The sequence below is a fragment of the Taurulus bubalis genome (genome assembly GCF_910589615.1).
Source record: "Taurulus bubalis genome assembly, chromosome: 20".
NCBI lineage: Eukaryota > Metazoa > Chordata > Actinopteri > Perciformes > Cottidae > Taurulus > Taurulus bubalis.
This window is the reverse complement of record NC_136608.1, coordinates 11,794,079-11,808,485: the sequence shown is the minus strand read 5'-3', so window position 1 is coordinate 11,808,485 and position 14,407 is coordinate 11,794,079. Positions and strand designations below refer to the sequence as shown.

At 41.2% G+C, this 14,407-nt stretch overlaps 1 protein-coding gene across 1 annotated transcript in view; it reads right to left on the bottom strand.

Moving 5' to 3' along the window:
• Positions 1 to 14,407, bottom strand: part of pcloa (piccolo presynaptic cytomatrix protein a) — a gene marked incomplete at both ends in the record, with an annotated part of 50,815 nt that overhangs the window by 32,571 nt on the left and 3,837 nt on the right. Inside the window, one exon of the mRNA XM_079235896.1 lies at positions 12,290 to 13,366. Coding sequence (XP_079092022.1) covers positions 12,290 to 13,366 — 1,077 coding nt within the window. The remainder of the gene's footprint in view (positions 1 to 12,289; positions 13,367 to 14,407) is intronic.

The following is a 14,407-nucleotide window of genomic DNA, read 5'->3' as shown; positions in this document are numbered from 1 at the left end:
AAAGGGTTGAGTGGCCTGTGCAGACATTTCATGTTGTAGACTTAACAGAGAAACTGTCTTGGAATGTGTATTTTGTGTTTTTATAATTGTATACTTGTTGTGCATATGTGTAAGCATGCTTTAAACATGAGAGTAGAATGTGCACATATCTTTAACCATGTTTTAACCCTGACTTTATAGTTCAATTAGATTGAAAATATGCTTCCAAAAAGTTCCAATTACCACTTTATTCAAACGCTGACGCACATCACAGGCCAATTAAAAAACATTGCCCACTGCTGTTCATTCCTTAAGTACCATAATCCTCCTTAAAATCACTTGGGATCTTGTCCTTACCCAAACAGCATTGGAACAAGAAACAAATACCTTGCTGGCACAGCTGCTCTTATATGTCATCTCACAGCTCTGCTAAATCTGTCCTCTAGTGGTGAGGTTATTATTGTTGTTATTCCCAGGAACTCACTTAAACATCAGGCTCTAGAGGAACCTAGCTACACCAAAAGCCCTTCCGAGGGCTATAATTTAAGAGGTGCAGCTATTATTGGAGTTCAATACCCAGTACCGGCTTTGCTTAAAGTGGTTATAAAAGAGTTGATAAACGCTTGGATAAATGCTTGGATTTGATAAAAGTGCAAACACACACACACACACACACACACACACACACACACACACACACACACACACACACACACACACCAGAACATGTATCATGGGAACCAAACATGGAAACAGTCATTTTCCTTATACACATACATACAGGGAATCTAGAGGTCAGTAGTCAGCATGTTTTCAACCCTAACATTGACGTAAAGGCTTCATTTCACATTTCGCGAAGTGCATTTAACGTTCCTCCGTGACCCCCTTCTCTTATGAATGTGTTTGCCTGGCTTAACAGCAGGGTTTATACTAAATTCAGGCCTTTATGCTAAAGATGCATGTTAAGCCATGCAGCAGAGACAAGGCAACTCTCTCTAGCCATAGAAAGAAAGAGGGAGACAGGAGGAGGATGGAAGAAGACGACTAAGGGAATGTCGCAGCAGCAAAGTCAGGGTAAATAAGGCATGAGCCGCCCTGTTTCAGACCATGCTTAAACAACAGAAAGCTTAAACTCAAGAGAGAATGAGACACCTGTATACACATCTCAGTGGCATGTACCCAAACATAAAAAGACATCGAGAATGTTTTGACGGGGAAAATATTTCTATATGTGGCATTGCAAGAAAGAAGGTGATCTGTCGATAGATTTATTCCCTCTCTCCTGTTTTCTTGTTCCTTTCTCTTGCTCTTTCTTTCCAATTTTATTTAATAAATAGTGTAAAAATTGTTCCACAAATGCTTTCAAATAAATGTTTAAAACACAAAAGATGATTTAAATATCTGGAAGAAGAGAAGGATACAGACACAGGGACAGAAACCAAAATAAAAATAAAAAAACAACAGAGATGCCTGTGTTAGGGTTTGCTGACGTTAGTGAGTTACATTCCCAATTTGTCAAAAATCCAGTCAATCTTCAAACATGACGATGGACACAGCACAGATGCAAGTGTGTGAACAAGCACGCGCTATCAACATCCGTCCTTGCTAGGAAGACTTGAGATGGGAGTTTCTCCAGCTGGATGGCTCTATCAGTTAAACCAGAGAGACCAGGCACTGAGAGCCGGAGAGATGGCCGCCAGATATGAAACGCTAAAAAAAAAACACTGAGCCAGACAGCCGGTCAGCCGCAGCCACTTCAGAGCTTGTCATCACCGACTTTTATCAACACATCACAACAGGCACACTTAAAGCTTTTACCCCTTCTTAAAAAACACTTGGCCAGTCCTTTAGCTGCTGTGCAGTGCTAAATCACCCCTTTTTAAGTAATTTGTAAGAACCCCTCTGTTACACAGTGTCTGTACACAGTGTTTAGCTTCCCAGGTAGCTTGGATCACTTTGTACCAAATAATACAAGGAAACGCTTTTCATTTAATGTAAAGAATGATAATAAATCAATCATTGTATTGATTTAATGAGTGAAAATTACAAATATTTGTGGTTTCCAGCTTATAAAATGGAAATATTTGCTGATATTATCATTGTAAATGTAATATCTTTGTCTACAGCCATGCTCCAGCGCCAATACATCTGTGAGGCTGTACTTGGGCACAGTGGTGCTTTGAGCCTAATGCGAACATGCTCAAAATAGCAATGCTAGCATGCGTATAGAAGGCAATATTTATCAGGTTTACCCATTTAGTTCAGCGTATTAACATGTCTACATTTGCTCATTAGCACACAAAGTAAGGCTGGGTGGATTGTCATTAGTTCTGCAGGTATTTGGCTCTAAAACAGTATATTGGGAAAACAGGAACTTCCCTCGATGATGGTGCTTGATAAAAAGTAAGGGCATCACCAAAGTTATTATTATTCCTCCTCAGGGGATATGAATTCCTGTATCAAATTTCACTAAAGTCTATCCACACAAAAAAGGAAGCGCTTGTTGGATCTGATAGGAATGTGAGTGAAGGAATTCCCCAATGACCATCTAATAGTCGTTAAAATATTTTGCTAAAATAAATATGTCAACTTTTGATGCTGGTTATTTTGATACATTTTTGTGGAAATCATACATGGTAGTCCATCAAATACTTTTAATTAGAGATTTTCTTCTGGACAAAAGAGGTGGATGAATCAACCTGCCGACAAACCTACATTGCCCTCTGAAAAGCCACGCTGCTAGAATGGCTAAAATGTGTGAGCAGATTAAATAATAATGATAAAAATCATTAGTTACAGCCCTAGTTAGAACTGTCTTTATAAAAAACTGTCTCATTTTGTCACCGGAGAATATTTTCACCCGTTCACCACACCCATTGAACATGTTATTTATTGAAGGGATCCACAGGGTCTATATTAGCGGGGATGGTGCGCTTCTCTTGCAGCCTTGCCTCGTAATTAACACTAACGAGACATTTCTATTTTTATACAACAATCTTTTCTGCTGCAAGCTTTTAAATAAAATGTGACATGCCTGTGTGCGTTCCTGTCTGTCTGCCGTGATGAGTTCTGCAAACAGCAGCGTGGATGATTCATAAAAGCCGGGAAGTCATTCGCTCACATCACCATCTTCCAAGGACGTTTTCTAGCATCACATGTTAATGGAAACCAAAACAGTTGACACCCACCAACACCCACAGAGAGTTTGTGAAGGTGATACATATACCCAGATGAAAGGCTTGAAATATCTCTTAAGGAAATGACAACTTGCTCCCTCTCTTCCCACGATGTTTCTCAAACAACATGCAAGCTTATACATGAATGAATAAGGAGAGATTCAGTATGAGTGTTTGCGTCTCTCTTTCATCTCCAACTTTGCATCCATCTCAAACTTCCTCCAAGGACACGGAAGGGAGACTAAATGAGAACCGCAGACGGCAACCACATATCGAGACAAGATAGGCTGTCGCCATTGCCCATGTTTGGTTATTGTTTCCAATTGGGAATTAGAGTGTTGTGAAGGTCGGTGCAGCTCTTTTATTAAGCGTATCTCCCATCTAAATTTAGACATAACCTGGCACCGACAGTGGGAGAAATAGAGGATCGAGGGGACGATGGTACAGATGGCTTAAGGCAGATGAGAGGATGGAGGAGAGAGGTAGAAGAAATGTGAGGACATGCAGAAAAAAAAGGATGATAATGGTGTGTGAGAGGCATAATAAAACAGCAGGAGAGAGAAGCAAGACAAAGAACAAAAGGGAAGCAGGGAGAAGCAAACGGGATTAAACAAAGGACAGTCGGAGAAAAGGAGCATGGTGGAGTGAGGTAAAGGGTGAAGCGGTAGAAGAGAAGAAGCTTAATGGTCTTTGGTGGTGACTCAACAACAGCTACTGCCAACAAGCCTAACATTATCTCTGCGTAAATCTGTTAATCAATATCTGGGAAGTCAGGACAAGCTTCAGTTCTTGATGACTGCCAAACATAGACCTTAGAATGTTAACGTACAGATTTAGCTGACGTAACTTACACACGTTGATGGTGGCACAACGTCCTGTTCGGCTTCTTGGTTGACTTCTGTTCACCTAGCTTGAATTGCTTAGTGTGAGTGAGGGTTTCTTTCATGATTCCGTACTCTTATTGGTTTAGTATATTTTTATTGTAAAATGTTTCTATTTTTGTAATTATGTCTTATGTTAATGCACAGTTTTTTGTTTATTGTTATGCACCTTTCACCAAGTAAAATTCCTTGTATGTGCAAAGTGTTTTTCATGATGCATACTTCCCCAAAAAACTGACTTTATTTCTGCGAGATACAAGTGTTTTCAATCCATATTCCAAGATGCATTGGGATGTACTAGCCTGATATCACCAAACTAATTCATTTACAATTTTCAATTGGATGTATCAAACTGTGATGGGCAATCACAACACATTAAGGCTGGACTTGTCACAAAGCAGATGGAATAAATAATAACACCTGATAAGAAAAAAATGGAAACAGACTACAGCATGCAGAGATGAGCTGGTTATCATTCTTATGAGTTGGTTCATCAATTTCTTTGCAAAATCCTGTCGTAAATTGGCAGTTTGTTATACTTTTTTTTTTTATCTACGGTCCAGTTTGTTCATCACTGACTGTTAACCGCTTCCACAGAAAGTTCCACAACAGCTGCAGTCATCTTGATTGATTCCGAAACGGTCTCAATGGCTCACCTCTATGATATTTGTCCCAAACACGCCCCATATAAGACACATGGTTGTAATTGTTCCGACAGATCTCAAGTTGCGTGATATCTGTCAAAGGGGAAGGAGGACTGAACACAGCTGCTAGAGCGAATAAACCACAACACTGTTGAAAAACTAGTGTCATTTCTGCAGCTTAAGTCACATTTTAGTGCTTGAGCTCTTGATAAGAGTTAATACTGGAAATTGTTGCCCTTTTCTCATTGATGATTGTTGCTGAGCTGCCAACTTAATTATAATTCACCAGACAAGCAGAACATTACAGCATCAGCTCCTTTGCAAGCCAAAAAAGATTTCTGTCCTAATAAATGTCACCCTGTTATAGATGTTCCCATCTCGGGTCCAATGTGCAGTAAGCACCCTTTGACAGTGGTCCATGCTCACGTGTTCTCGTACTTCTTGTTTGAATCATTAAACTAAATGGTATATGAGTGGTGATAGCTTTAAGGCTGAAAACTGGGCTTCCAAAATTAAGTCTGAGCGGGGAAGTTGAATAAATCAAAAGTGCTGCCACAGCAAGCCCTCTGAGCAAACATTCTTTGAGTAAATGATGGTTTAAAAAAAAGTGAATTATCAAAATATTTCACGAGACTCAAAGCTGATGGATGACGAGCAAAAGCCTGAATGTTCTCTCAGCTCTGACAAGTGTGTCAAGCTATGTCGCTGTATTGTGGATTGATGTCCCGACGCCAGGTAAGTGATGACGGCAGACAAAGTGTGTGTTTGTGTGGATGAATCTATATTTTGGATCAATAAATAAATGGATCTGACACAAAGCAAGAGGTGTGAGACATTGTTTATGTTTATTCTGAGCCCAGGGATTAAGGGCATGTTCTGTCTACATCTGTGTTCATTTATCTGCAACACATCTCATAATCTGTCTGCATGTGTCAGCTTCCCATCGGAAATAGAAGAAGATTTGTCTGAGACACGCAAGGATTTTAGGATGCTGTTCTTTCCTCTGTTGATGAAGTATCTTTGGTTTAAAAAAAAAAATTGGGCTCTAGCTTCTAGTCCCTCATTCATCTTACATATCATATGTCACGCTATGGGCACCTTTATCCATTTATTTATTATTATTTAATAAACTCGAGATGTGCACAAAAAAAGACAGGACGTGTTTCAACAAGCAAATAATATTACTAGTCATATATACCACTAATGTAATGAATGATTTATGCTGAACTGGTCAATTAGCCAAGTTTAACTATAGAAGTTCACCTTTGTCTGACTGATGTGACAAAAGACACAGTGAGGTCCACCACAAGAAGCAACTGCATTGCAGTGCCGGCCACTCCACATACTCTCCTAAAGTCTTGTATGATGTTCACCAGATGCTTTAGCCCGACATTATTTCTGCCTATAGGTGCTGCTCATGTGACTCATCGGCGCAAGTCACGAGTGATACGACAAAGCAAAATAGTCAGGTTGTCATAGTCTGCACGGCTTGGGGCAGCATTGGCCGGCACCCATATCCTTTGTGACACCCCCCACCCTTTCTTCTCCCTGTTGGACTCTTCTTTGTGTCATAGTATTCTATCTCTTCTGTCCTCTGTTTTGGGCATGCCCTTCCTCCACTATACGTTCACATGCCATTTGTGAGTTTGTTAGTCATTCTACATCGCTTTTTACATAGTGTATGCTTTTCAGCGAAGATGCATTTGTGTATTTCCCACCTCACTATTTATTTGTAAATTAATAAAATAGGTCATTTTGTGACTAGGTCAGAATCTTGTCCATTTCTCTCAATCTGTCTATCCAACAAGTGACTTCCAGCCGCACATCCTTTACCATTTTCTATCCAATAAGGATGAAAGGCCCTACTTTAAGCGTGGAAAAAAAAGCTAATCCATTTTCCTCTCAGGTTTTTGAATGCATGGAAATAATTTTTGGAGGCGAAGCCATTTCCTAATCCAGGCTCTGCTGTTGGCCACACCTATTGAATATCAATTTATAGGGAGAAAGTCAGAGTCAGACATTGCATCCACAAAGCCCACTTGCCTTTTCAACTCAAATAAGAAACTCTCCTGTCACTCTGGTAAAGCCTGTTTTCAAGGGGGAGAGAGCAGCAACAGTCAGAATGTAAATACAACCGCCTGTGCTAACTAGATGAGGCCGCTGCCAGAATGTGTGTGTTTTCAAGTGTCTTTGTGTCTCTGCCTGCCTGTCCTTGCCTCTCTGTCTCAACAGGGCTCAGTGCTGGCACACATGATGTCTTGGCTTTTTCCCCCCGTTCTTGGCACTGAAGGCTAGATGGCTAAATGTCGTTGCTAAGCATGCAAGCACCAGTACATTAGAATGGGGATAATTGGAACTCATTCTGGAGTGGTGCTAGAGGGTGAGCTGCGTAAAAAAAGAAGACAAGAAACCGTCTGCAGTGCCCGAGGACAGTTCACTTCAATTGGAGCAATTTCTAAACCACTTGTCACAGCTTGAACAAGGTCCTGGACTTGGTAAATAGGGAAAACAGGACAGTACTCATTTACCTTGTCTATGCAATCCCTCTAATATAATATATACAGCATACATTTCATGTACCAGCATTCACACTGTCAAATCAACAATATTACTTCAGACAGACCACAATATTATACAAACAAACACAAAAAACACCTTACTGTCTAAAAATACCATCCGTTTCAAGACTTCTAAGGTTGCCATGTCTGGGACTCTGTGGGTTGCCTGGTGCAACAGAAAGACCCTTTTAAAGGAGGAAATATTAAAAAAGTGAACACACAAAGGAGCCTAGAGAGAGGGAGAGACACAGAGAGGGGGGGAGAGAGAGAGAGAGAGAGAGAGAGAGAGAGAGAGAAAGAGAGAGTGAGAGAGAGAGGGAGAGATGCCCTGCAGTAGCTTGTGTTGCCCGCTCTGTGGCCTTTTAGTGGCTGTGACTATTTCCAGTCACTTCAGCCTCCTGGGCATGTGATGGTAGAGCTGTTAGGCAACTGGACTGTATGGACCTTATGACTAACGTGCATTTACACACAGTTAGTAATACTACTTCAGTAACCAATAGATTCATATCACAAATGGATTTTCTAGTATATGCAAGATGTTATCGAATCGATGATGTAAAGAGGAGAGGTTTTGAGAGGGCCTTGACTGTATGTGTGTATGACAGTCAGAGGCTGGTAGTGTACTCTATATATGCATATGAGCATTGTATGTATGACCGTAGAGCATGCCTTATCTGCCAGTGCAGACTCAGGAGGGTTCAGACTATGGGAGGGTTTTGTTATTCTGCGGGCACCACCACAGAATAACAATGAGGGAGGAAGACACAGGAAACACCACGTAGTGAGTGGGTGTTAGGACATCAAGCCACACAGACATGAGGATGTGCAAGACATGAGCCGACCAACAAAACATGCATACACACGTTGAACAGACCTAACCTTAACTGTAACCATTGTGTTACTCCAACACTTCACCAATGCATGATTCCAACGTTACCCCAAAACAAGTTCTAAAATAAATGGTTAGCTTTTGGGTTTCGGTATTTGAAAAATGCTCTCCTTCGACCATCACGTTTGAAAAAGATACATTCAGCACACCTAAAGCTGCCTTAATTAAACACATTGTGTAAGTAGGAGTCTACAGGTGCTGGTAGATTCCATTACATTTGGACAGAACCAGGCTAGCCCCCTGTTTTCAGTCTTCATGCTAAGCTAAGCTAACCAGACAGTAGCTTCAAATTTACAGTATACAGACATGAAAGTGGTATCAATCTTCTCAATTAACTCTTGCCGAGAAAGAAAATAGAAATATTTTACAAAATGTCAAACACTTCTTTAAATAAAATAGCTTTAGGCCCCCTTTCTCCACTTTGAATATGGTCAAATTGCCCTCTGTTTCCTGTCTTTGAGGTTAAACAAGTCCTTGAGATGAATGGGATGCCAGTCTTCTAACCTGACAGAGGAAATCGTATTATTCCTTTACAACATTTAACAACTAGGATCCTGCTTTTCCCCCAGCCTTTCAGTGCTTAATAATTAAAGCCAGGGAGCCCATTTGATATATTACAGCAATGAACAATCTTCTGGTGAGTAAAATACTTGTTCAGCTATATACTTGGAATGTAGTGGTAACTATAAAGATGAGTAAACTGTAAATTATAAATAATGTTTAAAGAAAATGCACATTTCTTATGGTTGATATTTATTTATTTACTTACAGCGTAAACTGTGCACAGGCACATTCACCCTTAAATAGGTCACTGTATATATATATATATATATATATATATATATATATATATATATATATATATATATATATATAACTGTATCTTAAACTGGTGGAACCAAAGAGTGTCATTACACTTCAGAATGCTCTCAATATTCTAGAGACTTTGGTAAGAAAGGTGCGATTTAGTCGGTTCTCCTTGGTGAAGACGATACACAATTCTTTAGTTCGTGCTTGTTAGCAAAGGGCTGCCTGTCCCATTTTACGTAAGGCTTCTCCGACGAGCACATTCATTACTGATAAGGGAAACATGACATGGAGCCTGAACTGCAGGAACATCGCTGAGCAGCACTAGGCACTCACATCTACAGTACAGACTTTCCCTACATCAAAGGGAGCGACAGTGAGAAAGACATAGGGATAGCACCGCTGAGGGAGAGTCTGACACAGAGAAAACACTGTGCTTAAGAGGAGGATAAGCACCAAAAAACCACTAGTATTAAGTGTGTCTCCTTTAGGCCTTATCATGATTAAAGGACACAGAGAAAGAAGACATAAAAGAAGAAGGACAGAAGGAAAAAAAGAAAGACAGAACCCATGAAGGTGAGTGCTTTTCCTTCCGCGGGGCCTATTTTCACGCCTCATAATGATGAGGATTACGCACAGACACTTGGATCAAGCCTCGATAGAACAGGCTTCCTGTTGTCCTTGAAATCCTTTTGAGAAACAGAGATTACGCCTACACACACACGTGTTGTCCCATGCCTTACCTGCAGTATTTTAATTGGAAGACATATGGAACTTTAGATTCCCAAAAAACCTCACACGTTCACAACATATTGTAGTGATTCAAACAAGCAACACACCTAGATGATGCAATCTCACACAAGCATGCCCAGTCTCAGTCACGCCCCACTTGCAAGTGCAACCGTCTTGCAAATTAAACATACTGCTCTGTGCCCACACACACACACACACACACACACACACACACACACACACACACACACACACACACACACTCTGACCCACTCACATGCGTCAGCAAGTGAACCCCTACTGACAGCCGACGTTATGACAGCGAATGACACAGAAGCGAGGCACAGTACGTAAGGGGTATGACTCAACCAAGGAGGTGTGTATGTGTGTATGTCTCCCACAGCTATTCTCCGGAAGGCACTGCTTTATTGTGTAACTTCTTCTATTCTAGTTCAACTAATCCTTTATTAATATTAGTAATTCGGAAATTACATCTAGTCCTAGTACAAAATGATTCATCCTTCTCGTTCCAGTTTGTAGAAAGATCCTTCATAAAAACCAAACTGACCTGACGTTCTGGCTTTCAGACAAGATGGTGTTGAAGGATCTATATCCAATTAGAGCATCAGTGGCTTGTATGCCCATCTCTCCAGCATAATTACATTTTTCCCCATGCTTGGCCTCAATTAAGTGATTGTGCACTTCATGTCCTCATTATCCCAGCAAGCATGTGCAATTAAAAGCTGAAGAAAAGGACATGAATCCGAAAACTTAAAAAAACGTGAAGCTTTAATAGTGCTGTCACAACTGTAAACAAATGGCGGCCATCTTGTTTTGAAAAGATGCTGAAGGAGCGGTCAGGAGACAATTCATGAATATGTAGGACACTCATTGCTGTATGTCATAGTAATGATAGAATAATTACTCTCCAATCTGAAGTGTGTACATTTATTTGTGTCATAACATAACTACAATAGAGACATGGATCATTCTAGCTTTTAAAATGTTTAAGCTTCAACAGCCGGTTAGCTTAGCTTAGCACTACAACTGGAAACAGGTGGAAACAGTTAGCCTGTTTCAGTCCAAAGATAACAAAATCAGTCCACCAGCACCTCTAAAGTTCACTAAATAACACATTATATGTTTGTACAAAATCATAGGTGTAAAAAACACAATTCTTCATGTGCGAGAAAGTGCTCCGAGACAATAAAATACCCTCTTTCCAGTCTTAAAGCTAAGCTAAACTAACAAGCTAATGGTTGTAACCTTTTGTTTAATGGACATTAAGAGATCGGTATCGATCTTCTCATCTGTCTATCTATAAGGAAAGGAATAAGCATATTCCTTAAGATATCAAATGATGAATGAATAAAAGTAAAGGAGAATAAGTATATATATTTCTTAGAAATCAACATCATTTTACCATTATCTTTTCTTTTACAAATCAAAGTTGATTTCCCATTATAATTTAGCATGTCCTGGATTCATACGGCGAAGTCCACTCAAAGCTTAGTTCAACTCACTGTTACAGGAGCCTCCAGAAATACACAGCAGATTACTAAAGGCACACTACAACCTTCGGCGAACAAAGTAGTTGACACGTGATAGGATAGGAAAGAGCTGCTGGTGGACAAACACGTGATTGTGCCCTGACTCGGATGATCATGTCAAGAGGATTTAATCAAATATCGTACTGTAAGTGACTTCAGTCAATTTACAACTAAGATACGTTGTATGGAGTATGAAATGGGTGCAGCATATGTGAATGTGTTTTGCCTACATGCTGAGAAACCACTCAACTGAAAACACGTTTTGGCCTCTATTCCCATAATGTACTGATTCTACACCACGGAGTACCTTCTGCTCTGAGGAACTCAATGCAGTCTTGTGAAGTTGCATCCATATGAGACAAAACACCACGCTAACACCAGCTAACCAGTGCCCACACCTCGAGAGATAAGCAGGCCAAAAGTGTTTGGTTTTCACGCCGTCAATGAATGGACACAATCTCATATCCACAATCTCATATCCACAAACGGGCAAAAGCAAACATACAAATCATCATGCGTGCATAAGATTGCCCCCCCCCCCCCCAAAAAAAGACCAGCCAATAGGAAGAAATTTGTGCATTCAGCCAAACAAGAATACACACATCCAGACATGGTCACACAAACATATATACTGTACGCACACACATGCTGGGTACTCAGTTTCAGAGTCAAGTATCAATTGTTTGAAGTGCTCTTTGACATCCATTTAAACAACCTAAATCATCTTTCTGGCCGACCTCTCCGCTAAAGCTTCATAGTAATGAGACTGTTTTTAAAATGCAGCATAAGTGACCACATCCACTTATTAAGTGGTTAGATGTGTTTACAGTCTATTCGGGGTAAACTAATGAATTTCGGTAACTAATAACTTGCTATCCTCCTTTCAGAGTGCTTTGCAAGATGCTCATGGGGAAAAACGCAGAGCTGATGTTATCTTAACAGTGACCTATTTCAATGAAACATCTAGAGGATGTTGGCGTTCTATTTATACAAGACGGATTGCATAAATTACTCCGAGCAGTGTGTTGAAAGGACAATAAATCTGTGGGGTTTAAGAAAACTGTAGTCCTTACCTCTCCTAAATGGGGAGTAGGATTAAATCCACAAAGATTGCAAACTGTCTTCTTGCACTTGGTGCAGAAGCTGTAGTTGGGCGTGTCTGCTGATCCAACGTTCAGCTCCACATTACAGAGAGGGCAGCATCCCTTTGATTCTGAGGCAGGTGCAGGTGCAGTTGCCGGTGCAGTTGCAGTTGCCGGTGCAGGTGCAGGTGAAGGTGCAGGTGCAGGTTTGGCTGCTGGCGCCTTCTCTTCCTGCTCCACAGAAAGGGTTCTGGGGGGTTTCTTGGACTTAGCAGGTGGAGTGTCAGGAGCACAGTCCGAATCAGGAGGAGACCCAGGAGCAGAGAATGGGGAGTCGGGTGGTGAGTCGTGGCCAAAGTCCAGAGGGGAACCTGGTTCCGAGTCTGCCGGCGAACCAGGTGGAGAAACAGCTGCCTTCTCTGCCTCTCCAGAGACACGATTGGTGGCTGAACTCAAGAATGACGATCCAAAGCTGAACATCTGAGAAGCAGCAGCCGGAGGTTTTGCTGATTCTGTCAACCCTCCAAAACCTCCAAACAACTTCCCAGCCACCGACTCCTCCTGCTTTGGCGCAGCCTGTGCTTGAGGCTTCGACGATTCCATCAAGCCACCAAACCCACTAAACAGTTTCCCTGTAACGGACTCGGCAGCTTGTGAAGCAGACGCAGGAGGTTTGGGGTCTGTTAAGCCTCCCAGACTGATACCTCCCAAGCTCCCAAAAAAGCTGGACTCCTGTTTGGCTTTAGCTGGAGACTGCTGTGGACTGGACTTCAGCTGGATGGGTTTGCCTGTCTTGGGGTCAATCTTGGGGGATCCCCCCAATGAAGAGCCAGGGGAAAGCGGTCCAGGAGAAGTAGGACCAGGAGATTTCTGCCTTGGTGTGGTTGGCGGCGTTAACCCTTGGTCGGTAGTACTCTGCTGCTTTATCAACAGCTTGCCAGGCTTGCCAGGTGCCTGTCTCTGGGGCGAGGGCGGGGCCGAGCCTTGTTTGGGTTTTGTCATGCCGGGGGGATCCATACCTCCCATCGCTCGCTGCATCTGGCAGTTCAGACATAACCACTCTTTGCCCTATGCATAAAACAAAAGATGGGTTAGATTTGACTGGAACACATTTCCACACTGTTCATCAATGGCTGTGTAATTACAGAATAAACACAGGCAAGCATAACCAATTAAATCCCTAACATACCCATTTTCTTTTTGTTTAGTGTTAAATAAAGACATTCAGAGACATGTCCACTAATTAGTGTTTCAAATCATGTTGAATCCTGTTTTCTCTTGCCAAATTGTTTCTTTCCACAGTAAATACTAATAAGCAAAAATAAAACATGTATATTCAATGATTGTTTGTTTTTTACTTGTTATTTCTACATATTCACCAACAACACACAGTCTGTTAGAAGAAAGGCAAATACTATTCATGTATTATTGTACAATTATGTTTTTCTTTCATTTATCAGCGGTACTGAAAATGCTAGACCATCGTACACAGTTGCATTGTATTGTCTCTGTTTTGACCAAACAGCACATGATCCCAGAACACGCTGGCTACACCGCGGTGCTCTCTGTACATTGTAGCTCAGTTTCCACTGTGTGAAAACCACAGTGTAGAACAGGGCCGATGTTGACAATTTGATCACTATCGAGAACAGAACAATGTGTATAATGGTACTGTAACTGCAAATGGCCTTTCATTTGTAGAGACATTATTCTGAATTCAAATTCAATGAATATCAGATTCCTGAACTGATTGTTGCTCTCAAGAAATGACCATAACTTTGACATGTAGAATTATAAATAAAAAGAGACTGAAGCAGTAGGAACCAGTCATTCTGCTGTGCTGTAGTCATGGCCCACCAGTGTTTACCGTACATGTGTGACCAAGTGTCCTCACAGGCTGGCACAGTATCTTCCTGTGGCCATGACCATGAGTCACCTTGATCAGCATTCCCTGGGTCCATATGGTCCCTCTGTTCCTCAAATTGCGCTACTCTCATGAGATGCACTCCCTTTGCTTGGCTCAGAGAACAGCACTATGCTGCTAACAGGGTAGCGTGTCTTGGATTCAACAAAACAGTACAAAACACTACTTAATCTTATTTTTTTAAT